Here is a 27248-nt window from a genome sequence, read left to right as displayed (position 1 = left end):
TTAAGGCCATTGTATCAGTTACTGCATAAGGGACTGCCTCAAAATGTAGTCGCTTAAAACACACTTTTATAATCCTCATCATCCTCTGGGTCAGCTAGGGGGTTCCTAGGCCGTGGGCTGGCTCAGCTGACCACGCTGGCAGGTCCCCTGGGCTAGTCTGGCCGTCACCAAGCCAAGTGGTTCGTGGGGCTCAGCTGGGCCAGCTCATCTGCTCCATGCTGTCCCTCATCCTCCACTGGGCGTGCCCAGGGTCTTCCCATGGTAGTTGTAGGATTCCAAAAAGAGGCAAGAGAGGACAAGCCTTAATGCATATGTATTTTAAGCTTATGGTTGCATCAAGTTTGCAAATGTCCCATCAGCCAAAACAAGTCATGGCCAAGCCAGCAACAATGTGAGGTAGTGGGAGGACTACCCAAGGGCTTGGATGGAGGGAGGCTTAGTTCACTGGGAGCCATCGTGGTCACAGTCCCACAGCTGTCCACCACCCTGACTTTCCTGGGGTTGGGGTTCTGGGGAAGTGCCAGCACAGTGGTTACAGGTAAGCTTTCTTCTTTATACACTTCTATAGAAGTAAGAATTTAATAAGTATGTGCTACTCTCATAATACTTTCACATCCCATTTAATAAATTTAACAAATATCATCCTAAACAATATAATTGTATATAGAAGCTTTAACATTATATTCATATCATTTACGTTGAATAGCATCATTGAGGCAATTATTTTCTTTAAATACAGATTTTACGTGTTTAATTGATGTAAATGTTCTCCCATAGAAGAAAAAATTTTCAAAGATAAACACATTTCCAACTTCATTGTGTAAGAGGAAAATAAAGTTCAGCTTATTAGGTAGGTGGGGGAAGAAACAGAGCTAAGTCTCTTGTTCTTTTTTTTTTTTTAATATATATTTTATTGATTTTTTACAGAGAGGAAGGGAGAGAGATAGAGAGTTAGAAACATCGATCAGCTGCCTCCTGCACATCTCCCACCGGGGATGTGCCAGCAACCCTGGTACATGCCCTTGACCGGAATCGAACCTGGGACCTTTCAGTCCGCAGGCCGACGCTCTATCCACTGAGCCAAACTGGTTTCAGCTAAGTCTGTTGTTCTTAAGACAACATATCAACACACGGGAATCACAGGCACAGTTCTCCACAGGTGTCCTCTGCAGTATTTCTCTTTTGCAATGGCTGTGCCTGTGAAGATCACCAAATGGATCTCAGAACAGGCATTGTTTGAACACTTTTTAGAGATAGTAGTTGCCACTCCTGGATTAACTAGACTGTACTAGTAAGGTGACCAAACTTACCTACAAAGTTACATTGTCATTCAGACACTTAGCATGTTTTGGCTGAAAACCAAATACTGGTTAATATATGACACATGGAAGAATAAAGATCAAATTCATGTATTAAGATCCTCTGTACTGTTCCACTGTTAAATACATTAGTATTTTCCCCCCATAAGAGCACTGGTGCCAAACACATGGGTGGTGGGCACTTTTAACTCGTGTCTATACCTTAGTCTCAACACTGATTCACAACAGATAAAATTCTGACACATCTGTTGAACTCCATATACTAATGGATACTGACAGGCCTAATTTAAAAAGACATCTTAAAAAAATATACAACAGGGTGGGGCAAAAGTAGGTTTACAGTGGTAAGTACGTGAAACATGGAGTTTATTCTTATATTATTATTTATTAACTAGAGGTCCGTTGCATGAAAATTCATGCACTGGAGGGGGAGTCCCTCAGCCCGGCCTGCCCCCTCTCACAGTCCAGGAGCCATCAGGGGCGGGAGGTGACCTGGCGATCAGGGGAAGGTGATGCCCTATCACACCTCTGCTGCTGCCACTGCTGGTAGCACAAGCCTCGACCGACTCTGGTTACCTGAGCCTCGGGCGGCTCTGGGTGGCTGGGCAGCCACCATCCGAGGGTTGTCTGTGCCTCAGGCCAGCCCTGGGCGGCTGAAGGGACTGGGGACTCCAGAGGCAGGCACGTGGCAGGGCTGAGGGGACTAGGCACTGCCATCTTGTGGCTGTGGACACTGCCATCTTTGAGGGTGTGACAGTTAATTAGCATACTCCCTCCTTATTGGCTGTGGGTGCTGCCATCTTTGAGGGTGTGACAGTCAATTAGCATACTCCCGCCTTATTGGCTGTGGGTGTTGCCATCTTTGAGGGTGGGGCAGCAATTAGCATATTCCCTCCTTATTGGCTGTGGGTGCCACCATCCTTGCAACAGTGTGAGGGTCAATTAGCATATTCCCTCTTTTTTTTTTTTAATATATATTTTATTGATTTTTTACAGAGAGGAAGGGAGAGGGATAGAGAGTTAGAAACATCAATGAGAGAGAAACATCGACCAGCTGCCTCTTGCACACCTCCTACTGGGGATGTGTCCGCAACCAAGGTACACGCCCTTGACCGGAATCAAACCTGGAACCTTTCAAGTCCACAGGCCGACACTCTATCCACTGAGCCAAACCGGTTTGGCAGCATATTCGCTCTTTATTAGCTAGGATTATTGTATTCTTTTCCATATTAAAAAATGTAAACCTACTTTTGCCCCACCCTGTATATTAATTTTTGCGCTGCAAGACAACCCTCATATTTCCTAGCTAGCCTTGGTTTCCACGATCATTAACTACACCATGTTTACCGAAAACTGACTGAAGCATAGTGAGCTACTGATTTTGTCACCGATTTTAGAATGCAGAAGACATCTCAGGCCTGCTTGCAGCACCATATGTGTGTCGTTAAGGACATGTATGATGAAGTCTTTATTTTAAGTGCCTGATATAGCTTTTCTTGTTACCACTGCCTTATGGGAACTGCTGCTGTGAGCCTCATTACAGAAAGCCTGAAATTGTAGAGCTGAAGAGGCAGGAGGATCCTGTGACGTTTTTCATATCATCGTCATCACATTCCTGCTGCATCTCTTTTGTACCCAGATATATGGGGCACTTAGTTTTGTTCTCTTCCCTAGGAGTTATACAAGTTGAAAATAAAAAACCTTTTACAAGAAATACAGTACAAATCATATACTTACTTTCACCCTTCTAGCCAGCCATTCATACTGACTCCTAGAGTCCTGCACACCAACCCATGATTGAAGTTAAGGTTCTTAGCATATCACGCCCGCCATCCCCCCTCCCTGTTCCTTGTTGCTTCTTACCTGCCTCTGTCGGATCCTCCCTGGCTCGGACTCTTAGCTGCATGACTGCAATTTTTCATTTTCACCTTTGAGTTCTAGTCTAGGCCTAGTGATTCCCAGAGAAACACTGGCCACCTGGCTTATGAGGACCCAGGGAATCGAGAAGACATTACTCTAGCTAGCGGCTTTTCAGGGGCTCAGGAAATGGGAGTTCCAGACCTGTGCTAATCCTGCTGGTCCACATCAGCAAAATAGCAGCTCGCACAACCACCTTTGCTCTGTTCAGCTCTGCTTCTGATTCAAGTGACTCACAGATGCAGGTGATGGGCATTTTAAAAGTTGAATCTGGAACTCTAACTGCAGGAGAGTCCGTGAGAAATGCAGTTTTCACTTGCACTCTTTCAGTTAGGAAGTTGGAATAAAGGCTAAGCAAGCTCTTCTACCTTATTTACCGTTGTGAGTAAAGAGATCTGAATACTTTCAAGGCCTGTCAAAATATTCCAGCCCTTCAGCAGCAAAAAATTTTTTAAACTTTTTTTAATTAAAAATTTTTTTTAATTACAGTTGATTAAATGATTAAATTATTATATTAGTTTCAGGTGTATAACATATACATTTATTTAAATTATGCAGTGATCACCCCAATAAATCTAGTGGCCATCTGATACCACACATAGTTATTACAATATTATTGACTATATTCCCTTGAGCAGCAAACTCTTATAGCAACTAGAACACACCCATCTACCAAGAGTGTGCCTCTTGTCCTTAGATATAGCTGGACACAACACCACCAGTGCCTTAGTGACCTGAACACCTATTCCCTTTAGCAGCATCTTCTTGATCTGATGTATACTTTATCTAAATGTAATAATACCATGATTAAAAAGACAAGCTGTTCTTGCCTTAGCAGGTTGGCTCAATGGAGAGAGCGTCTGCCTATGGACTGAAGGGTCCCAGGTTCGATTCTGGTCAGGGGCACATGACCTGGTTGCAGGCTCAATAGGGGGCATGCAGGAGGCAGCTGATCAGTGATTCTCTCTCATCATTGATGTTTCTCTCTCCCTCTCCCTTTTTCTCTAAAGCCAATAAAAATATGTGTTGGGTGTTTTTTTTTTTTTTAAAAAAAAAGGACAAGCTGTTCTTGATTCCCAAGGTCCAAGGCAGCCATGCCTCTTCTCTTGTTATAACTGTGTCTCTTTAATCAACCAGAGCTTCATGGTATGTGGTTTGCCAGAGAAATAAGCACAGTGCCTCCCACTGGAGTTCTGCCAGGTGTTTTATTGCAGGGAGAGAGCTAAAGATAGAGAACAGGAAACTCCTGTGTGACATCATGCAGGGTCACCCCAGGTCCTGGTGTTCTCCATCAGGGGTGTACAGCAGTGTGAGTCAGCAGGGACATGGCCCAGGAGTGCTCCAGAACGTTGGGCGGCTATACCAGGTTACCATGTCTTCCAGGAACCCTGCAAATCCTTCGCTGTGTGAAATGAAGAACTAAGAAACTCCCACCCATTCCGGCAATTCCAGGTTTTTGCCTCTAAGGTTCAGGATTTGCTAACGACTCATTATTTTTCGCCAGTCGTTTCTCGCTTGCTTGGCAGTCCTATCACTTCCTAGGCAGAACTGCTCCTCGGGTTCAGCCTTTGGTAAACAGCAGCCTTTTCACTCCTCATGTTCAAGTTCAGGGAGGACAAGGAATAGTACCCACTCTTCTTCCTTTATAGTGCTGATCAGAATTGCTGATACTGCTTTTTGTGAGAAAAATACGTCTTGCTTTCGTAAATCATCTCTTGTTGATACTGTTGCTAGATTGTGAGCAAATGGATGCCTATTATACTCCCATTTTAAAGATGAGGAAAGTGACACTGAGAAAGATTAACCAAATTACTCAGTTCCCCCGAGGCAGAAAGTGACAAGCACAGAATAAGAGCTCTGCAAATATAATTTGGCTGCCATCAGCCTTTAGATCGGAGACAAAATGCAGCGTCTAGTGATAAAGTTGTAGGAAGCTTTTAGAAAGATGCATAAATATTTACTTGATTGAAAGAATAGCACTGTTCTGTCTGGGGCTTGGAATTATAGGAATGGGTTAGAAAACCTTCGTTCCATGACTCTGGTTCCACCTCACCTGACACATAACAGGAAGAAAAAAGCCAGATTTGCAGCCTCATTCTACCAGCCTGATGAGATAAGAGCTTCATGTCATTTATGCCTGCCTCTGGGAGTCACAGTGAGCAGGGCTTTCATGTTTTCAGTCAGTTTTCTTTAAAAATAGAGATGATTAAAGATATAAATTCATGAAAGTAAGCTGCTTTTTTTATTAAAATGAAAAGTAACTTTCTTTACTTTGCAGAGAAGGAAATTGGAGATTTTTATGCATTTTTGAAAAAGGATTTCAAAAACATGTAACAGATTAAAACTGCAAAATTTAGAGGAATTACGGTAACACAAGGAAGATATCTAGCGGGGCTCCCTAGAGGGCTTTCCCCAGCAAGCTGGGTTCCTAAAGAGGCCACGATGGGGCAGACACCGTCTTCCACCCGTAGTTTCTTTCCTCAGGCTGGAGGGGCCAGAGTTTCCGCTGCTGTGATCTTGTGCTTCCAGTGAGTTGTGAGGTAGGACCAAACTCGTGACGATTCCTTCAGTCTGTCTACCCTGACATCCTCCAGGTGGTCAAGGGGCTAGAGCCACCAGGACCTCCCCAATAGACCGGCACATTCTCCATCTTAGCTTATGCAGACCTGTTGCCGAGTGTAGAGAAATTGGGGGCCCATGTGATCTGGTGCAGCAGAGAGTGATAGTGAGCGGGTGGTCATGCACAGAGGGGAGCAGTTGGAGTAGATGGTTCCATCCATCGGGGATCCCAGATGGTGGGGTTCTCCAGGCTCTGATTGGCTTCCTGCAGTTCATTCATTCAGCTGATACTCATTGAGTGCCTGCTGTGTGCTAGTGCTTCAGCGTGAACGAAACAAGATTCCTGCCCTCAAGGTGGCATTGTAGTGGGCGAGATAAACAGTAAATATGGAAGCAAATACAGGTCAGGATCGTGGTTGCTACCTGTCTTGAAAAAAGTTGAGGTCAGCATAAGAAATAAAGTGCGCCATTCTTGAGAGAATGGACACACCACTGGACGGATTTAACAGTTTAGATGGAAGACACAGTTGGAAGAACTTCGGCGGGGGGAGAGTTCATGCAATACTAGCAGAATCTAAGTAAACTAAAAATGTAAGCTCTTCTACTTGACGGGGTGCGTTGGGTGTTTATCCAGGAGATGTGAGCCCAGGGGACTTTAGTCAGTGGATACGCTGTGCTGCTTTGGGTGAAGGCCAGGAGGGTTGGTGCATGGCTGACTCGTTTGCCCACTAGGGGTCTCCTTGGGAGTATCTGCCGCATGAGGCCAGCACGGATGAGGTGGGAGGCGGGACCCGCCATGACAGCTTGATCCAGAGATACGTAGTGCCCTGAAGACTTTCATCCCACTGATGCCTCGTTTCCTCCTGGTTGGGAACAAGGACACACACGGCTGGGCAGTTTCTCGGTCAGCACAAGCTCAGGAGAGATGCCCAGGCCCACGGAGAGGACCTTCCTGAGAGCAGGAGCAGCCACATCCGTCCTGCTCTCCGGGGTCTGACAGGTGCACCAGCTCAGTTTCTCTCACAAGTTACTCCCTTACAGGATTTGGGGCATTTGAGTAACTGAGAGGGGCAGGAAATAATACCCAAGGGCTCTGTGGATTTCGTCCTCCAGTGTTAACTCATCCGCGGTAGCTGTTGTGCAAGGAGATGGAATTTGGGGACTACTGGGCCATTCCCTGTGCTCCCTGATGGGGCCAGTGGATTACAAGGTAAACTAGAACTTGGTGGCAGGGGAAGGGGAAGCATCATTCCTATTTAAAGAGGCTAGGAGGCCTTACATAACTCCTGTCTCAGGTTTCAAAGCTTTATAAGGAAAACTGGCTCCCAACCAAGTAGGAGACAAGGAGTGACCTCCCCTACTAACTGAGCTCTGTGCTTCCATTAACAATAGCACCCACTGCAGGAAGCTGGCCCTCCACCTATATTCCCTTGGAAACATGCTGGCAGCCACAGCAGGGGCCGCCGAGGGTTTATGTTGCCACAGAGGCCCTGAGTGGGAACGGGACAGTTACTAGCAGCGTGCCCGGAGGAGTGCCAGAATCAGAAACTGGAAAAGCAAGCAGCGATGACACCTAAGCAAAGAGTTGTGGTTTACCTTGTGATCCATTGGCCAAAGGAAGGGGATTGGAGAGCAGGAGAATTAGGGGCAGAGCTCGGGCTCCGGAGCCAAGAATGCCTGGGTTTGATTCCTGCCTCAATACTAACCTCAGGCAAGTAGCTGAACCTGCCTGTGCCTCCGTTTCTTGGTGTCTAAAATGGGGATCACAATAACAATGACCTCAGAGGGCTTGGAGGGCCTTGACAGATGCTGTTTCAATAAGTTGGCAATAGCCTGTGGGGTAGGTTCTGTCTCCACATTTTGCAGAGCAACACAAAAAGTCCTGCACTCTCTCCACCAGGCTGCCCCACTCTGTTCATCACCTAGTTTCTGGAAAGTACCTGGCTCTCCTCATCCCCTTGCCTTTGCAGGTGCAGCTCCCTGGGGGGAAATGGCCTTAACATGATCAGTCGAAGTCACCTCAGAACTCACGTAGTCCCCCTCCCCCGCCTCTGGGAGAGCCATGGCTCGGTGTTGGTTACTTGTTCTGGCTCTGTGTGCCCAGAGCCACCTGGGCTGACCTTTATCAAGTCCCTCTTAATAGTCTCCTGTCACTAGCACTTCACTGCAATCTTTGTACACCTAGGAGCCCCTCAAAGTAGACATTGTGTCTTTTTTCTCTTCTCAGCACATAGTAGAAACTCAAGCAGTGTTTCTGGATGGAATAGTGGTAACACAGAATTTCTCTCCAGGAAGGGCTCAGTGGTAGCTGTCTGGAAAAAGGACCTAGAGCCGTGGTCGGCAAACTGCGGCTCGCGAGCCACATGCGGCTTTTTGGCCCCTTGAGTGTGGCTCTTCCTAAGCCTTAGGAGTACCCTAATTAAGTTAATAACAATGTACCTACCTATGTAGTTCAAGTTTAAAAAATTTGGCTCTCAAAAGAAATTTCAATCGTTGTACTGTTGATATTTGGCTCTGTTGACTAATGAGTTTGCCGACCACTGACCTAGAGGATTTACCCTGAAACCACATTTTCAATTAACATTAATGTTCTCTTTATTTCGTATTTTAAGTTATAAACCTTACAAAATAATAAAAATTTCTAAAAGTTACGTTATTTATATTTTACACAAGATAGAGAAAATATCAGTTTTCTATATTTAAGAATATTACATTAATTGGGGGTGGCTTGGGTGGTGGTAAAGAGAGATTTGGGAATTACTAAGGCATTTCTCCGCCACCCCCCACCCCCCACCCCCCACTCGGGCCCTTAGGAAGGACGGGAGGGAGAGGGATGTGGGGAAGAGCAGTCTGAAGGATGGACCGTGAACTGCTTTGAACTATACTGGTTATTTGTGTTGTTTAGGGGGCGATGAAAAGTGCTGGTTGCCCATGCTTCAGCACTCAACACTCACACCCCTTCCAGCCATCACATTGTCACCTTTCCCATAAGCGGTAGGCTCTTCACAAGAGCATTAACTTGTTTTCTGCTCTTTTAAATATTAATGTCACCTGTAAATTAGATGCTGTTGACCATATACAAATGTTATGGATAATTAATGTTATTTAGTATAGATTTATGAAACATCAATCATCATTGAAGGCCCACATGATCCTGTTCTCTCTCTCCGTTAGTTACCTTGTTTCTGGAGTTCTGGAAGAGGCGCCAGGCAGAGCTTGAGTACGAATGGGACACGGTTGAGTTACAGCAGGAAGAACAGCCCCGGCCAGAGTATGAGGCCCGGTGTACTCACGTGGTGATAAATGAGATCACTCAGGTACGGAGGTGTTTTTTAGATGCATCGTAGTCTACTTATTGCAGGGGTTCTCAACCTCGGCTGCACATCGGGATCACCTGGGACCTTAGCAAATGCTGATGCCTGCGTCCAATCACTACTTACTCTGATGGTACTTGGTGGCCTGGGGTGTGTTCTGGGCACAGGGATTTTTTAAAGCTCCTCCAGCAATCCTCGTGTGTACCCAAAGTGAAGAAGCTGTGCTTAGAACAGTGGACAGGGGAGATAAATGTAGTCCCTTCTTTCATAATAACAGTAAAAATGAAAAAAAAAATACAAAAAAAACTTTGACATAAATGTACATTAAGTCCTCACTGGATGTCGTGATAAGTTCTGCAAACTTTTAAGTACAATGGTATATAATGAAACCAATTTTACTGTAGGCCAATTGAGATAAATGAAAGGTAAGTTACTACATCACCTCGTCAGTGTTATAATGAAATGACACTGAATGAAATGATATTATTTGAGAACCTGCTATATAAGAAAAAGATGTATTGGTTTGCATCCTTTTCTTTTTCCTAATTCCAGTAAAATATGCACAAAAAATAGAGTCTTTGACATAAATGTATGGAAAGATGCATAGGTTTTTAGAGTTAATTCTCAACTTTTCACATGCGCCTTCATTATTTCAGCACCTTTCATCCTAGGCTTAGCTGCCCCTTTGTCAAAAGCCTCAGTCACTGCTCCCCCTTCTGGTTGGGATGTGCACAAAATAGTGTGGCTCTTTCTCTAATTTGGGGGGAAGGATGAAAAAGGAAAACATTTTTTGAGGTCCGACTGTGTTCAGTCACTGTGCGAGGCATTTCATATCATTGGAAAGGTAAATTTGCTGCTGCTACTGCTGCTACAAAATTAAAAACAAAACAAAAAACCTATATATCTTTCTGTATAAATATCCCAAAGCCAGCAAAAGATGATTTTTTTAATCATCTGAATTATTGCTTCTTTCCACCAACACAGACAATTTAGAGCTGATTGTACTTGCAGGCATCAGCTTAAGGACAATGGCTTCTGAAAATGAATAACTCTTAGGAAAAAATGCTTTTCCCAAGAGCTGCTGAAAATGTCCTGACTCTAGATTTTACAAATTGAGTCACAGATTTACAGACTGTCAGCACTAAAAGGGACCAGAGGGAGCAGTTCGACTCCTCATTTCATAAGTGGGGGAAAATGAGGTCCAGTTATCAAGAGAAGATGACATTTGGCTTTGTAACTGTAACAAGTTGTACGTAATCCCCATTATGAATAGCTCCCACTGTTGACTATGGAAGACAAAGCCAAAGCATGTGTTATTGAAAGATCGTAGATTCAGAAATGAGAGCCAAAACTTAGACAGAATTGTATGTTCATAAGGTTTTTTGAGTACTGAAAAACAAAAGCTTATATTGGCAACATAAGGAAAATACTGAAGAAAAATCAACTTGGTAATTTAAACCTGCCAATTTTACATTTAAAGTTGCCAACTAATAGGATTAAATTTCCCTTGTCAAAAAGATTAAAGATGAAAGTTTATTTTAACCTTTATTTTATGTCTCAGTTTACTTTTCCTGCTAATACATCCTCCATTGGTGTAGAGAAGCGTATAGTGCGGTGGTCAGGTCTTGAGAACGAGGTTGCCTAAGTTCAAATCCAAACGCAGCAAGTTGGTGGCTGAATGACTCTGGACAAATGATTTAACTTCTCTGTGCCATTGTTTCCTCGGTTATAAAATGGAAACAAATATAGTTGCTTCCTCAGCTGATGGTAGTAAGGTTGAATCGACTTCATGTTTGGGACCTCCTTAGAATAGTACCCGGCACAGAGTAAATAGCACCAAGGTATTTACAGCGATTGCTCTACTATAGCTTCTCTTACTATCCAGGTAAATCCTGAGAGGTATTGATTTCTGCTCTTAAAATTTTAAATATATTCATAGAAAGGGGAAACTTTAAAAATTCAGTTATGACAAAGTAAACGTGTACAGCTCAACCAGGAAACACATACTGGATTCCTAGCATTTGCAAACATCTGTGAGGCGTTTTGTCTGGCACGGGCTCTGGGCTCTCTATCATTGCTCACTTCTAACACCTAAGACAAGCTCAGGAATGCAGCTTCACGGCGTGGCATTGCAGGTACCCGACTCCCGAGCTCAGGTTATGGCAGATGAATTATTGTTCACACTTGCATTTTCAAAAAATATTATTAAAATGAGCACTGCATATGTTTTGTTGTATGTATGTTTGAAATTGTTAACAAAAAAAACCATGCAATTATGAGGAAGGAGGCTATGTTTGAAAACTAATTTTTAGAAAAATTAAAGTCAGCCTAGGATATAGTGACCCACAGGAGAAAAATCATTTCATTGGAGTAATCCCTTGATTGTCTGAACTGCTTTTTTCTTTTTAATCAGGAAGAAGAGCGGGTTCCCTTCACTACCTGGGGGAAGTGCATTCGTGGCGTCCTCTGCGCCAGTGCTGTCTTGTTCTGGGTGAGTCCTTCACAAAACTTACTATCCTGTTTTAAATGCTAAGGAAGATGGAAGCTGAGCTGGAAACTTGTAATCTTACTGGGGTTTAAATCAGATCAGCAGTCCAGTATTTTCCAGTTTCTGGTGAAGAAGCCATAGGGGAGACACTAAGAATTCTAAAATTTTTCATCAGTAGCAACTAAAATAAAATTCAGTTATGACAAATTAATGTGTAAAGCTCTAAGAATAGTCTTAACAAAAAGATAACAGGAACTATCAAAGAAAAGGCATAAAAACTAGTGAAAAATGTAAAAGAAGCCTCAAATGATTCTAGATCAAAAGATAATATTTCTAAAATATCTGAACTTATGAAATTAATTTTGAGTTTATTACTAATAAAATCATGTTGGAAATATAATGATCTGTAATATACAAGAGTTTTGTTGTCTCAAGAAGAGCCAGATTAGAGAATAGAACATGAAGCCCAGAATGGGCTCTGATATCAGTAATAACTTAATATACTAGTAGGAGAAGGGAGATATTCTAAATCTGGCATAAGTAAAGATTATTCAATAAATACACTTGTTAGCTATTGGTGGAAAAGTTGAAGAAAGAAACCACATGCTATAATAAATTCCAGAAATATTAAAGATAAGTAACACTAGAAATAAATATTGATGAATATATGATCTCTAGATATAAAAAGATTTTCTAAATTTAATAGCAATGGGAGAACTTTTGGAAGAAAATACTTTACAATTTTCATACATCAAAAGAATCCTAAGCTTAAACAAAACACCAGAAGTAATAATTATTAACAAATAGGGCAAAGGGTTAATAACTTCGATACATACAAAGTCCAGATCACTCCTAAGCTAATACTCAAGACCTCAGGAGCTTAGAGGCAGAGAACATGAGTACACAGGCACAAAAGAAAACTGTCATGGCAGATGCCAAACCTCAGTAGTGATTAGATTAGTGCACATTAAAATGAGATGTGATTTTTCACCTCTCAAGTGATGACTCAGTGTTGGAGAGGATGAAATGCAGTGATCAGCACTCTCATATCTCAGCTGTTAGAATTTTACACTGCTCTGGCCTTCTTAGAAAGCCATTTGGCAGTATCAAGAGTCAAAAATATTCATATGCTGTAATCTAATTCAGGTTTTAGAAACTTTTAATCAGGAAGCATTTCAGAATAAGTAAAAGTGAGTAAAGCTTATATATATATATAAGTATGTATATATATTTCAGCCAAAATATTCTACTTCCAACTGTTTATACTGTGGGGTATTGTACAGCTGTGAAAAGCTATGTCCATGAAAATATTTTATGACATATAAAAATGTCATGTTTATGATAGGCTTAAGGAAAAGATACAATTAATTATTAAAGTGACTTAATATGCAAACTCCATGGTTCTGAAGGAATTATGCCTACAGATAGATAGTAGATACATTTTTCCTATTTTTGTGTACGTTTTAGCCTTTACTTTTATAGTTAGGAATCTTTCGGTTGTGGGTGACAGAAAAATCAATCTGCTGCAAAGTGGGGGTTGGAGGGTATCGGTTCCTGTAACTGAAAATCTCAGTCTGAGGCCTGGCTCTGGTCCAGGATAGGTACTGCAGCCCCGATGATGTCAAGGGCTGGGTTTGGTTCCATCTTTATTCTGTGTCCTGTGGTCTGGGCACTCTCCCTTATGGTTGCGGAGTGGCTGCAGTGTTCCAGATCTCACATCGCGTGGAAGCCGGGAAAGGTCTCTCTTAGCAGCGTCCTCTAACAGAAGCTTCTCTTTCCCATGGGCACTAGTAGTTATCTCCTCCTATGAGTGGCTCTTACTAGGTTGTCAGTCCTGGAGTCCATTGCTGAGGTCAATAGGATGAGATACCCATCTGTCTCAGTCTAATCAGGATCCCAGGGGAGGAAGGGCAGTCTAGCCCAAACCATGGGACTAAAAGTAGAGAGAATGCCCCCAAAAGCAAAATCTGGGTCCTTTTCTCAGACTGGAAACAGACCCCGGGCAGCAAAAGCAGCTATTGTTCACGACAGAGTACTTTCAAATTTTCTACGATGAGTACATATTGAGAGTTGTGGTAAGAAGAGTATATTAAAGTTAGAGTGAGGAAAGATAGGTAAGAAACTTGAGGAAGGCGAATGCAAAGCTTCTCTGCCTCCTATGGAGAAATATGGAGCCGGTCACGTGCCTGAAGAAGTTTGCAAACATTAAGTTTGCAAAAGCTCTGGAATGAATTAGAATTCACTTCAGAAACCACATGGGAGGCAGCGCCATGTAGAGGTTAGTAGTCTCTGGAGTCCTTGCATATCTCAGTTACTTCACTCACTAGTTGCTAACTTTGGGGCAAATTGTTTTGTCTCTAGTGGCTCTGGTTCCTCATCTGAAAGGAGATCTGATACTGCCTCCCTCCCCGGGCTGTGTGAGGACGTAAAGATACCTGTGTGCTGAGGCGAATAGTGAGCACTGAAAGAATCTTAACTATTATAATTACTTAATAACCTCAAAAATTATATGGACTATATGTGTTGTGCTGAGAGAGAAAGAATTTGATATACCCTCACTAATATATATTTCTCAGCCTTGGAAATTTTCATATATACGCCACATTTTTTTTTAAAATGTTATTCCTTAACAGTGTAGGAAAGGAGATAATGAGAGAGATTAGAGGAGGAAATATAATCCTTCTCTACAAACTGATGGCCTAAAAAGGTAAGGAAAACATCTTAACACTTTAGCTGCCATAATCAGCGCTAATATTTATATAGTTCTTTTCATATGCCTGGGCTAAATGTTCTGTGTCTTTACTGAGAACAGCTCACTGAATCCTCACAAAAATTCTATAAGTTAGTTGCTATTATGATCCCCCCGTATATGGGTGAGGAGATTGAGGCCCCCAAAGGTTCAGTGATTTGTCCACGGTCCCCCAGCCCTTGAACAGGGCAGAGGCGGATTCCCATGCAGGAGGCTGGCCCCAGGGCTGTGCTTGCAGTCACTGCCTTGACTGCTCTCCAAGGTGAGCAGTCGCCTTCCTCTGTTGCTGTAACCATGACACCATTTGCTTGGTCCCGAGACTCACATTCTTTATGGATTTTCTCTCTCATGGTAGTCATCACCTGCAGTCAGACACTTTGAGTTCATGCTCTGGAGTATGTCCAAGAGGAAGATGCAGAGCAAACAGTTTCAAAGCGGGACCTCTGGTGTGCACTGTTCAGTGGCAGAGAAAACCTGCCTGGTGAGGAAGTGAAATCCTAGCAACCACGTGTTTCACACACTCCTGCTGACACGGGGTGTGCAGTCAAAAATGCAGTGGGTTAGGGCAGTGGTCGGCAAACTGCGGCTCGTGAGCCACATGCGGCCCTTTGGCCCCTTGAGTGTGGCCACAAAGTTTCAATCGCACTGTATGTGCGCGCCCTCACGTGGTATTTTGTGGAAGAGCCACACTCAAGGGGCCGCAGTTTGCCAACCACTGGGTTAGGGAAATGAATCTTGTGTAAACGCAGGTTATGAATAACTGCCAGTGTAAGGTCTTACGATGTGAGTATGAAAAGTGTGTGAAGCTTTGATGAGCAGAGACCTGCTGCCATTTCCAGGGGTTACCCTGGTATCTGCACAGCTTCGGAACTCTGGTCCTGGTCAGACCCGCCCTTGGTACTAAACTAAGACGAAAGCTGGCACCTGCTGAGCCTGAACCAGAGATACGTGCTCTGTTGGGAGGACACATATGCCCTTAATGGAGCAAAAAACACTGATTCATAACCTAAATGACTTCATAAGTATAGAGCAGGGGTGGGCAAACTTTTTGACTCGAGGGCCACAATGGGTTCTTAAACTGGACCGGAGGGCCGGAACAAAAGCATGGACGGAGTGTTTGTGTGAACTAATATAAATTCAAAGTAAACATCATTACATAAAAGGGTACGGTACGGTCTTTTTTTTTTTTTTTAGTTTTATTCATTTCAAACGGGCCGGATCCGGCCCGCGGGCTGTAGTTTGCCCACGGCTGGTATAGAGGGATGTTTTCTCTGGTTCTGCTATCACAAAGACCTTTTCCTTCTACCAGAATGTGCTCCCAGTTATTCCATTTTTACTCCATCTGAAGACGCACTCTCCTTTTTTTTTTTTTTTTTTTTTTTTAGAGCAGCATTGCATTTACAGAAAAATTGCTCAGAAAGTACAGATTTCCCATACTCCCTTACTCCCCACACACAGCTTCTCCTACTTTAACGTCTCACTTGAATGGACACATTCTCTTGTGACTTCCTTCATTCCTTTCCCTTTCTTTGACCTTTAACGCACTTGATTTCTGCCTCTCTTGTGGCAGTTCTGTGAGATTTCACATCACTTCACCCATGCACCTTGTCCACTTAAGGCCTGAGGCTGATTTTTCAGTGTAAAATATGATGATTGAGGAGTCTCACGCTGCTGTGTTTATTGTGCTTTCAGATCCTGCTGATCATCGCTTCAGTCATTGGGATCATTGTCTACAGACTCTCAGTGTTCATTGTATTTTCTGCAAAACTTCCCAAGAACCTGAATGGAACAGACCCAATCCAGAAGTATCTGACCCCACAGACAGCCACATCCATCACCGCTTCCGTCATCAGCTTTGTCATCATCATGATTCTGAACACCATCTATGAAAAAGTGGCAATCATGATTACTAATTTTGGTAAGTTCCTACCAGAGTGTCAGTCGTGTCTAGGACATTTTCAGAACCTGGTGGAGATGGAGACCGTATCTTTCTGGCATTTCAATTCCAGCCTCTAAAATTTCAAGTGTAAACCTATTTTCTCTGGCCTGAGTGGGCGATGAAATTAGCTACAGCTTGGCATTAGTGAAAGGGACAAAGCAGAGACAATCATAATGTCCAAGCTTTGTATAAACAGATCAGTGCTGGATAATATTTGCAGTTACATTACATCATGTGCCCTGTTGTTGAAAGTAAATCGTCTCTTTATTGCAAATAAGTGGAGCAGGGTCATGGTTCCAGTGGCAGATACGCGCCTCTGTTGCTGAGAGGACAGGCGATCGTGCTGTTACATGTCTCCCCCCGTTCTGTTCGCATTCATCCAGCTCCATTCTCTTCCGCTCTGGCTTTTGTAATAAGTGATTCTCCTCTCTGGCTTGTGTCCCAGGCAGCTGCTTTGTGGCCAAAGTTAAGTGCTTCCCACTGGCTGCATGTGTCTGCTCAGTGGTCATGTGCTGAGAGTGATGAGCCCAATCTAAACTCTAAACTAGGAGGGGGATCTGGTTTGTCCTCCCCAAATGCTCCTAGCAAGTTTCCCTTGTTTTGTTGGTTTTCTTCAACACCTACCCTAAAAAAGACGAGAGAATATCATTCTTGCCCATTTGATAACATTGTACATTTTAAGGAACAGTTGAATACTTTTGCCTTGTGGGATATATTTATGGGGGAGAAGCTCTTATAACAATGTGTAAACTTGAATTCACACAGTAGTTGTATTAAGGAGCTCAAAACAGCTTAAATGGAAACAGTGTGAATTGTATTTTTAAAACATTTTAACTCCTGTGTCTTTGATTAGGGTCTCATCACTGTTCACAATTTTTAAAACTTAACTTTTCTTTGGTTAACTACAGAACTCCCAAGGACCCAGACTGATTATGAGAACAGCCTAACCATGAAGATGTTCTTATTCCAGTTTGTCAACTACTACTCCTCGTGTTTCTACATCGCCTTCTTCAAGGGCAAATTTGTAGGTTATCCTGGAGATCCAGTGTATTGGCTGGGAAAATACAGGAATGAAGAGGTATGAACGCAGAGTTATATTCCCAAAACAACTGAAGACAGTTTCTTCATTGTACATGCTTAGATGTTTTTCCAGCCTAAAGTGAAGATCGGAAAAATTAAAATGAATGATTCTGTTTCATGTTAGAGCCATCTAAATTCTAAATGAGATTCTTTTTAATATTCCAGTGTGACCCAGGTGGCTGTCTCCTTGAGCTGACAACGCAGCTGCTGATAATCATGGGAGGAAAAGCAATCTGGAATAACATACAAGAGGTGTTACTTCCGTGAGTGTCAAGTCATGTAATCCGGGATGTGGGACAGGGGGTAACAGAGCCCACCCAGCCAAGCCTTTTGCCTACATGTCCATGTAACTGCATGCCTACCTCTAAGGTAGCATAGACGCGATGCTTATTAAAGGTCTCCGACAAGAAGGTCCAACCAACAGTGTAAACATGTCTGTGTTTACACCTTCATTTCCCGTAAGCCCAAGGCTACAGATTATAGGGACCTGACGTTTGCCTTCCGATATTTCTTCTCCTGATCTAAAACAGTGTGTTTTGAATCATCTTTGCTCTTGTTTGAAAACTGGGAATGCTAAGTGTTAGCCAAGTTAGAGAGTGACTCAGGCTCTTCTTGTCACTGCTTCTTCTCTGTATAGATGCAAGTGTCCAATTCTTTCATACAAAATTCTAACATACTAAAGATACGTTACTCTTGCTACCCAGTGCTACCCCCATCCCAAAAATACATAGGAAGGGAGAGAAAAGCCTTTTAAGTCAGCGACTCTTTTCACACTATTTAAGAATATTATGTTAATTTGGGATTCCACCGTAAATGTACCTCTTCCCTCCCCCCCATGCCCCCGCCCCACTCGGGCCCTTGACTAGGACTCTTGGAGTAAGTGAAGCAGCATACCCGGCACTGAGCCCGAGGTTCCGGCGGGGGTCTCATCAGCACCTGGTGTTTAAAAGGCACTCAGCACCTGCTGAGTGAATGAGTGACTCATATGCCTGAAATCCATAACGTTAATAACTTAATTAGTAAGTTAGTAGAATTGTTTGTGGGACTCGGACAACAAGCTCAGAGCTCCTTGGCCTTCCTGTTCTCACTTGGTGTCGGAGGCTTCCCTGGGAATTTTATGCTGGGCATACTTAACAAGCTGGTGCAATCTCTGCATTAAGCAGCTCACTCTGGAGAAATTTTTATGATAAAATGTTAAGGAAAATAATTAAAGTTAAATATACAAAATGCCAACAGCATCATCCTTTGGTCAAAGTTTAGATAATGGATGGCTGTAATTGTCTTCCTTTATGTTTTCTGTACTTTCCTCAATGGGCACGGACTACTTACAAGAAAAGTGAACTGTTCCCTTGAGAAGAGATATTTTATGTGCATTGGCTAGAGGGGGAACCAGAGACCTACAATAAGAGAACCCTGAATACAGGTATCCCTCATTGCTTTTTAAATTCAGGAAAAATATAAACTCAGGCATGAAATAGACTCAGGGAGTAAAGGATGCTTGTGTTCAAAGTTAGGGAGTGGGAATCCTAGAGAACATTCAAAACACAAATGGTGATTTTCTGCCGTATGTGGATTAAATATAATAATGAAGATCAAAGAGAAAATGAGGTACAAAGTACTTCACGCTGTGCTCTACACCTAATAAAGGCTTCGTAGAAGGCAACTTATTACAATGCTGTGATGCTAATATGCCTGGTAAATTCCTAGGAAAATTATTTAGTAACCCCTGCTGGAGGGAGGAAGCCTGCAGCCGTGGCCAGGGGAAGAAGTGTCTGGTGTCTGTCTTTTTAAAAATTGCTCTAGGTGAGTCTCATGTGCAGTCAAGATGGATGTCCCTGCACTAGAATCATGACCCAGTAGAAAACCCAAAGACCAGGGGCGATGATGGACGGACTACAGCCTGAGATTTCCTTCCACAGATGAGTGGCTCATTCAGGAAGACTGAACAGGAGGCTTCGCGTCTGTAGCTCAGGAAGGAAAGCTCTTCAGAGAGACTGAGCTCTGACGTGATTAGTTCTGGGTGAGGGAAGGCAGGACAGTACGTACCAGAGGGAAGCGCCGGAGGAGTCAGTCATGCCAGGACAGAAGTTTCCACCCAAATCCAAACTGTGATGGATTTTAGTAAAAGACCTGCCTCTCTGGGCCCCGGAGAGGATTCAGCAAGAGGCTGAGGCTGGAAGTGTGAGGCAGAGCAACACAGAAGCCAATCGAAACCAGTGATCTCGAGTTTGGGGTCAGGAGGGGTGATGGGCACGTGTGGTCCCTGGTGCCGCCTGCGTCACAAGACTCCTGTAAAACCGCGGATTCCCAGACTTGACGGATTTCAGAGCTTTGTGTTGGAGCCTAGGAAGTAGCACCAGCAACTAGCATTGTTTTTCTTGTAAGGGCTGGAGTGAGATCCGCCGATCCAGACAGCACTGCGTCCCCAAGCCAGTTCTAAATAACTGAGGCCTGGGTGGGTCAAAAACTAATCCTGTGTGGTGGGGTCTGAGGTGTAAGGAAGTGTGCTAATGCTTTACCTGTTCTGAATCATTCAGTCCTGACAGCAACCCTGGGCAGTGGAGGGTTTATCACCCATTTGATTTGAACTTGACCAAAGGTACATGGTGACTAAGCAGTGAAGTGTGGATTCAGACTCAAGGGGTGTCTGCGTGTGTCCACATCCCCTCCACCTGCCACAGCCTCCTGCTTTGTCCCTAATGTCATAGAAGAGAGACAAGTGGGGAAGGATCGTGAAGCCAGGGGCACGTTTATCGTAGAGAAATCTCCCTTAGTAAACCTTATGGAATGGTCAGTGCAAAGTTAATGCTGAGATCAGCAGCAGTGGGAAACCCCACATGGTGAGCTAGTCATATCTTACCGTGTGTGTGTGTGTGTGTGTACACGTTCCCACGTGTGTGCATGCACATGCAATTTATACAGCTGCCTTTACTTAGTGGGAAGCCTTCTCACTGCCCGAATGTGAAATCCATATAAGCATGGTGTTCCTTCAGCCGAAGCTTAGTCGGATGTTTGTGTCTGCATTTGAAGTTTGTTGTTGTGGCTCCTCCCCTGATGAACGCCACGAGGAAACCACAAGCCCCGCTGCTTTAGGGGACAACGGTTCTCTCTGCTGCAGGTGCACTCTCAGGTCGCTGCCAACTTCGAGTTCTTTTCAGGACAAATTGCCATAAAAAGGGGGAGCATTTCTCTGGGCCACTAGGCTTTGAGGAAGAGAAAAACACAACATAGAAAAAGAACAGCGAACGCTCTGCGGGGACAGTGTGCAGCAATGGGCAGAGCTGGGCCACCCACGGCCGTCTCCTCCTCGCTCTGCGTGATGGCTTCCAGGAAGTTTATCGTGTCTCTGGTCCTCGATATGTCCCGCTTAGCATAGGATCTTGAGCTGTTTTATCCCATCTTGAACTATCTCACGTTTTCTCTGTGTCCCTCAGTGGCTCCCCAGTTCCCTCAGAGTAAAAATCACCCAAATCCTCACAATGGTCTCTTTGTCTCCCCTGCTTGCCCCTTTGCCTTCTTTTTTGTTGTTGTTAATCCTCACCCGAGGATATTTTTTCTATTGATTTTCCTTTAGAGTGGAAAAGAGGGAGGGGGTGAGAGAGAAAGGAACATCGATGTGAGAGACATAGATTGGTTGTCTTCTGCACACGCCTTGACCAGGGCCAGAGATCAAACCTGTACGTGCCCTTAACCAGGAATCAAACCCAAGAACCTTCTGTGTGCAGACCAATGCTCTAACCACTGCTCAGTGACACCCTTTTACCTTCTTAGTATCTCTTTTCAAATGTTACTTTTAACAAACCAAGCTGCCACCACCCCACTCCTCCCTACCACAAATGCAAACACTTTTTCTCCACAGCACTTATCACCAGCTCACAATCCATGTCTTTGTTTTTCTCTGGAAAGACAATTTTGTATAACATAGAAATGAGAAAAAAAGAAAGTTAATCAAAAGAGGGAAAGCATCTTTTAAAAACTAAACTGCCCATATAAAAGGAGCTAAGAGAAAATGTAGCAGTTACAGTTTTGATACCCTGAAGTACATAGTCAAAGCACCAGATGAATTTTTTGGGAAGATAATGCATTCAGCTCGAGATATCACTAAATACTTTTATGACCTGGTCTGATAACATTCTAACTCATCATGTGGTCCTTTTGGCAGCTGGATCAAGAATCTAATTGGACGCTACCGCACAGTTTCAGGTTCAGAAATGGTAACCCCGCGATGGGAGCAGGACTACCACCTGCAGCTCATGGGAAGACTGGGATTATTTTACGAGTATCTTGAAATGAGTAAGTCACAAGTGATATTTTAGATGACATAAGTTATAATGGAGCATCAGTGATATTTTAAGTGATATAAATTATATTGGAGCATGTTTTGGATCCCAAAAGTCAGGGTTATCAAGCCAAATAATGATCTAGCATATTAAAATGGGATATGTTTTCCTCCATTTGAAAGCCTGATAATATAAAACTATAGAATCAGGCTTTCACATAAGGTGACTGTGTATCTTCGTTGTACAGAGTTAAAGATGTACCATCGATGATACGGAGTAGTCATTGAGGTTCATCTTCACCGTTCGTTCTCGGAGCATTCTAACCATGTTGTCTGAGACTGAACTTGAAACTATTATTAGATGTGATTCGGCCCGGCTGGAGTCCATGCGGGCACGGCTGTTGGCAGATGCACTTCCAAACCAAGTCCTGTAAGCAAGGCTGTGCAGGAGGCCAGGAGGAGGGACATGTTGCTGCTTGTCCCAGGGGTGATTCAGGGCCCCCCCTCCCCCCCGCCTGCTTTCACACCTGCCTCTAGCAGCGTATCTATTCCTTCTGGCTGGTGGTTCCTGCCTGGTTCCTTGAGTGACCTCATGACTCATCACTGGCCTGAATTTAGAACCATGTGGCTGGTCTGGAATTAAGATTTAGCACAGGCCTTCTGCTTCTTGATGGCCTTTGTCCATTAGTGGAGTGTTTGCTTCGGCTCTGTTTCTCTCCCGTTGAACTGGATTTTGAGCTCTCAGTTGCCTTTAAATGGATGCACCTCAAAATAGATTTCCAACTTCTTTTCTATTATGCACGGCACGATTATATCTGTCAGAAGGCTAACAAGGTGTATGTTTTGTATCTGCGCCCTTTCAGCTAACCATTGCAATGAATTACAGTTTCTTAAGCTCAGGAGAATAGAACAGGAGGCACAACATTTTGGGTGACAGACCTTGCATTTATGCAAAGGGGGTCTGTGTGTTTGCAGACACCCTTTGTGGTTCCTGTTTACAAGTCGGCAGAGAGAAAGGGCGGCTTTTATTAAGTCACATTCTATATATAAAATAATTGCTTGTAAAAATACATGTGATCCATGGAAACACAGCTGCTTCCTTCAGTGAGTGAAAGGTTCATCTCGGAGCTTCTACAGTCAGCAACGCTTTGCACCCTGAAGTCTGATTTGAATTTCCTTTTTGCTCGTGTTATGTTTTGTGACCAGGTTCAATTAAGGGTGTAGCTGCCATACATAATGCAGAAGCTATATTTATTCTGTTTCCAAAAGGACTTTCAAGACACTTACCTGTTATTCTAAAATGAGTCATAATTATAAATATTTCATGTGGAGCCATTATCAGCATTAATAACAACATGCTGGGGCAGAATGTCATTTGTTATTTTAGCACCAATAAAAGTTGGGAAAAAAAGAGTTATTTTCCTGGAGTTGATTAGTCAAACCAGTGACATTGAGAGGAAAAGTTGCAGGGTTGTGGCTTGGGGAGAAGTTGATATGACCTTTAGGGTTTCCTACTCTCATTAAAATAATTTCCAACTAAATAATTTGGCCTCACCCTATCTTAAAAGATGAAATAACAACTGTTATAGTTTTTTTATATTTATTAAATTGTTTTCCTATTATCTAAATAATACCTAATGAATTAGAAAAATTAATCAATTTATAAGAGTAGGCAGTCTGTTATTCCATCTTCAACTCCATAGTGAAATCGATTATTTTGTGGGCGATAGAATTCCTAAGTGCTTTCTGAACTATTTTTGTTTTTCTAAAGAGAGTGCCTTTGGTGGTGGTCTCATCACCACACAGTTTCTCCTTCCTTCCTGTTTCCCATATCATGATGATACCACCATGTGCTTTTCAGTTATGAAGGGGAACACCTTCCGACAAACAACCCTGGAGCCCTCCGGCCTTGCGCCGGCACGGAACACCTGCCTTCTGTTCTGTCTGAGGAATTCCTGCCAGGCCCCCGCAGCGACCCTCCACTTCCCCCACACACTAGCTGTCCTATTCTCAGGCCTTAGCTTGATCCCTGTGCGGCGGTAGGGACCAGCTTGCTTCTGTAGGAGGGAGCTGCCAGGCCTCCGCTTCTTCCATTCGCAGCTGGAACACCCCCGCCTGGCCCTAGTCCTCATAGTCACGTAAGTGACTTGAGCTTGGAGTTTCAACACACACATCCCACTGTGAGTGGAATTTACATTAAGATTGCTCCAGCCACCCCCACCAAGTTCTGTAGGGCATAGGTTTTGGGGGGGACTTTTTTTTTAATATATTTTTATTTCAGAGAGGGAGAAAGAGATGGAAACATCAATGATGAGAGAGAATCATTGATCAGCTGCCTCCTGCTCCCCCCTACTGGGGATAGAGCCCACAACCCAGACGTGTGCCCCGACTGGGAATCAAACCAGGACCTCCTAATTCTGTGGTCGGCAAACTGCGGCTCGTGAGCCACATGCGGCTCTTTGGCCCCTTGAGTGTGGCTCTTCCTAAGCCTTAGGAGTACCCTAATTAAGTTAATAACAATGTACCTACCTATATAATTTAAGTTTAAAAAAATTGTCTCTCAAAAGAAATTTCAGTCGTTGTACTGTTGATATTTGGCTCTGTTGACTAATGAGTTTGCCAACCACTGTCTAGTTCATAGGTTGGTGCTTAACCACTGAGCAACACCGGCCGACGAGAGAGGGAGGGTGCTTTTTGAGTGAAATTTCTTTTTATTTAGCAAATTCTCCACTATCCTTTGAGATTATTGGAGTAATCTGGGGTGTTAACCAAAATTGCCTCCCTGAGTGTATGGTTGTGACTTCTGAAATCTTGGGCATGGGACATAAGAGAAATGGTCTGTCGGTCTATAGTCCGGAGGCCGTAAGCTAGCATTTCGTACATAGAGCACGACACAGCACAGGCACCAGTGTCTCCAGAACTTGGCAATGCCTTCCCAGTGGGCACGAGCCATAAATGGACTGTAATAAAGTGATGACATGGGCCCTGTTTGACCTCACCTTCCTCCATCCATAATTTTTAAAAATTAAAACAATGTATTAATTTCTCCATTTAATTTACTGTAATTAATACCAGCTGTCTTCACCTGCTCCTTGCACCACCCCTTTCCTCTCCTCTTGCTCCAGGTCTACAGCACTCCAACCCCTCTCTCTAGGATGCAGGCCTGTCTCCCCCACCTCCTCGCCTCTGCTCTGTTTCCATCCACCACCTGCATTGATGTTTCCTTGTCTTGGCAGGATGAGCTTTCCAAAATGGAAGAAGCATGATAGCTAGGTAGCCTTTAAAAAAAAATGTGTGTGTACACATATATACTTTTATATATGTGTACATACACATATACCCCATGGCTTTTTAAAATTTAAGGAAAACAATAACGAAGAGGAAACACTTGTCACAGAGAGGGAAATGTTTGGCCATATCAAAGTCAGCCTAGTGTGCACATCACTAAAGACTGAAATGTGAGTGCCGCGGGCAGATGCAACAGGCGTCTCGGTGCAAGGGTGAGGGCTGCGGCAGGGGTGGAGAAAGACTCAGCATAGGTACTTCAAGAAACTTGACTTTAAAGTGATCAAGAAAGCATGGAAAGTATTAGCATGTACAGGGGTGGGCAAACTTTTTGACTCGAGGGCCACAATGGGTTCTTAAACTGGACCGGAGGGCCGGAACAAAAGCATGGATGGAGTCTTTGTGTGAACTAATATAAATTCAAAGTAAACATCATTACATAAAAGGGTACGGTCTTTTTTTTTTTTAGTTTTATTCATTTCAAACGGGCCGGATCCGGCCCACGGGCCGTAGTTTGCCCACGGCTGAGCATGTAGGTCATGAAGAAGTGCCAGGTGAGGGTTATCTTTGTTTTCCCGATGGGTGTTTTTGCCCTGCTGAATTGAATTGATAGGCTGTTACTTTCTCTTGCTTGCTTGCTTTCAAAAGTTGTTCTCACTTTAATATCAGAACAGACTATACCAACTGGAATTGATTTTGGTGTCAAAAGTGAGGACTCTATGCCAGTTTTTCCAGTGTGGAGCTAATCTCTCCATGCTCGAATCTACTGATTTGAAGTATCATATTTATAATACATTAAAATCCCATGAGTATCTGCATCTATTCTTGAAATCTATTCTGTATAATTCATACTATCTACTAGTGCACCTTTATAAACTGTTTCCATTATCATAGCACCGTAATATGTATTAATATCTCGTAGAGCTAGTCCCGTTTCGTTGTTTTTCAGGATGTCCCTAATACTGTCAGTTCACACATTCTTCCTACTGTTTTATTTGTGTATATTTCTTAAAAATTTTCAGCATCACCTTTCAGCTTTCTTTATTCATTTGGGATTGTTAACTAAATTTGCATTCAAATTCTAATTTATATTTTAGAGGGAAAAAATGTGATATGTCCCCAAAGTTGAGTCTGCATCATTTATTCATTCATTTGTTTTACCTTATTTTTTAAAGGCATTGTAAGAGTCTTAACATTTCTCACTAATTTATTTCTAAATCGTCTGTACTTTTGTTGTCATTATAAATGGTATCTTTTCTTTTTTGGGTTTTTAGCTGAGCTTACTGCCAGTCTAGTCCGAATTTCTGGCTTCCCTTGAATCATGAGCTCTGACAGCTGTGAGTGGTCCCTTCGTTAGGACACATGCACTTGCCAGTTCACATCTGTAGGAAGTTGAGTTCATTTAGGGTTAGATGAGTCACAGACACAGACATTGACATCACTGCTTGATGCTGCGCTGCTGACTCCATGACATCACCAGCTCTAGTCCTTGCTTATCTGATTTCCCTGGACATGACCACACCTGTTTGTACCACAGCCTGGCCGCTGAGACCGGAAGCCATTGCCAGCTGCTCCTGCCCAGCCACTCTCCACAGCCTGGCCCTTCCTGGCCAGAGTGGTCCCTGCCCCTTGTCTAAGCAGTAGCCCTAAAGGGGCTGACATTCTCCTCTCCTCCACAGTCTTACTTGCATTTGTAAGTCTGCCAGTTAGGAGGGAAGGGTCTAAAACGGAACATAATATCGTAGAGTATTTATAGTGTACGCCACGTAAATTACAGGCAAGAAGAGAACTTCTAAGTCACCACTTGCATCTTGACTTATGGTGACCACATAGACTGCAGCAACTTCAAGATAAAACTTCCTAAGGAAGGATTGTATTTTAACTTAAGACACGTTTGTCACGTACATTTCTGTGATGTGTGGTAATCCCTCAACTTCTCTGACTGCTGCCCTGGCAGACTCAGGGGAGCTTGCTCATTTGCCTGTTTTCAGCATATTTCCTCCACCGTTCTCTAAGCGGAGTCTTCCCAAAGGTGCATGTCTTATTACTTTTTAGCTTGTTAGATATTGCCACAGTTTTTTCTTTTTTTCAGTCCTAACTCACAAATCATCTTCCAGTGTTCTATTATTTCAACATTGAGAATGAATTATATGCTTAGAGTGTCCCAAGTTCATTTAGCAGCAAATAACTTTGGTTGATTAAAGATGTTTAAATATATTATTCCTATTAAGTATATAAATGTGAAAGAAACAGGCTATAATTCATCTTTTTCCTTAGAGTTCTCATATTTGTGTTTTAATTATTTCACTGTTGAATATT

The 27248-nt window shown here is 43.2% G+C and overlaps 1 protein-coding gene across 7 annotated transcripts in view; it reads left to right on the top strand.

Moving 5' to 3' along the window:
* ANO6 (anoctamin 6) overlaps positions 1 to 27248 on the top strand; it is a 192175-nt gene that overhangs the window by 151750 nt on the left and 13177 nt on the right. For all 7 annotated transcript variants that reach the window (XM_036300887.1, XM_036300891.1, XM_036300888.1 and 4 more), the window contains 6 exons: positions 8970 to 9112; positions 11523 to 11600; positions 16039 to 16264; positions 17194 to 17363; positions 17531 to 17628; positions 21528 to 21658. In XM_036300887.1, coding sequence (XP_036156780.1) covers positions 8970 to 9112; positions 11523 to 11600; positions 16039 to 16264; positions 17194 to 17363; positions 17531 to 17628; positions 21528 to 21658 — 846 coding nt within the window. The remainder of the gene's footprint in view (positions 1 to 8969; positions 9113 to 11522; positions 11601 to 16038; positions 16265 to 17193; positions 17364 to 17530; positions 17629 to 21527; positions 21659 to 27248) is intronic.

Source organism: Myotis myotis, unplaced genomic scaffold, assembly GCF_014108235.1.
Source record: "Myotis myotis isolate mMyoMyo1 unplaced genomic scaffold, mMyoMyo1.p scaffold_m19_p_3, whole genome shotgun sequence".
NCBI classification, from domain to species: Eukaryota; Metazoa; Chordata; class Mammalia; order Chiroptera; family Vespertilionidae; genus Myotis; species Myotis myotis.
The sequence above is the reverse complement of the archived record's forward strand: the minus strand, read 5'-3'. Positions and strand labels throughout refer to the sequence as shown.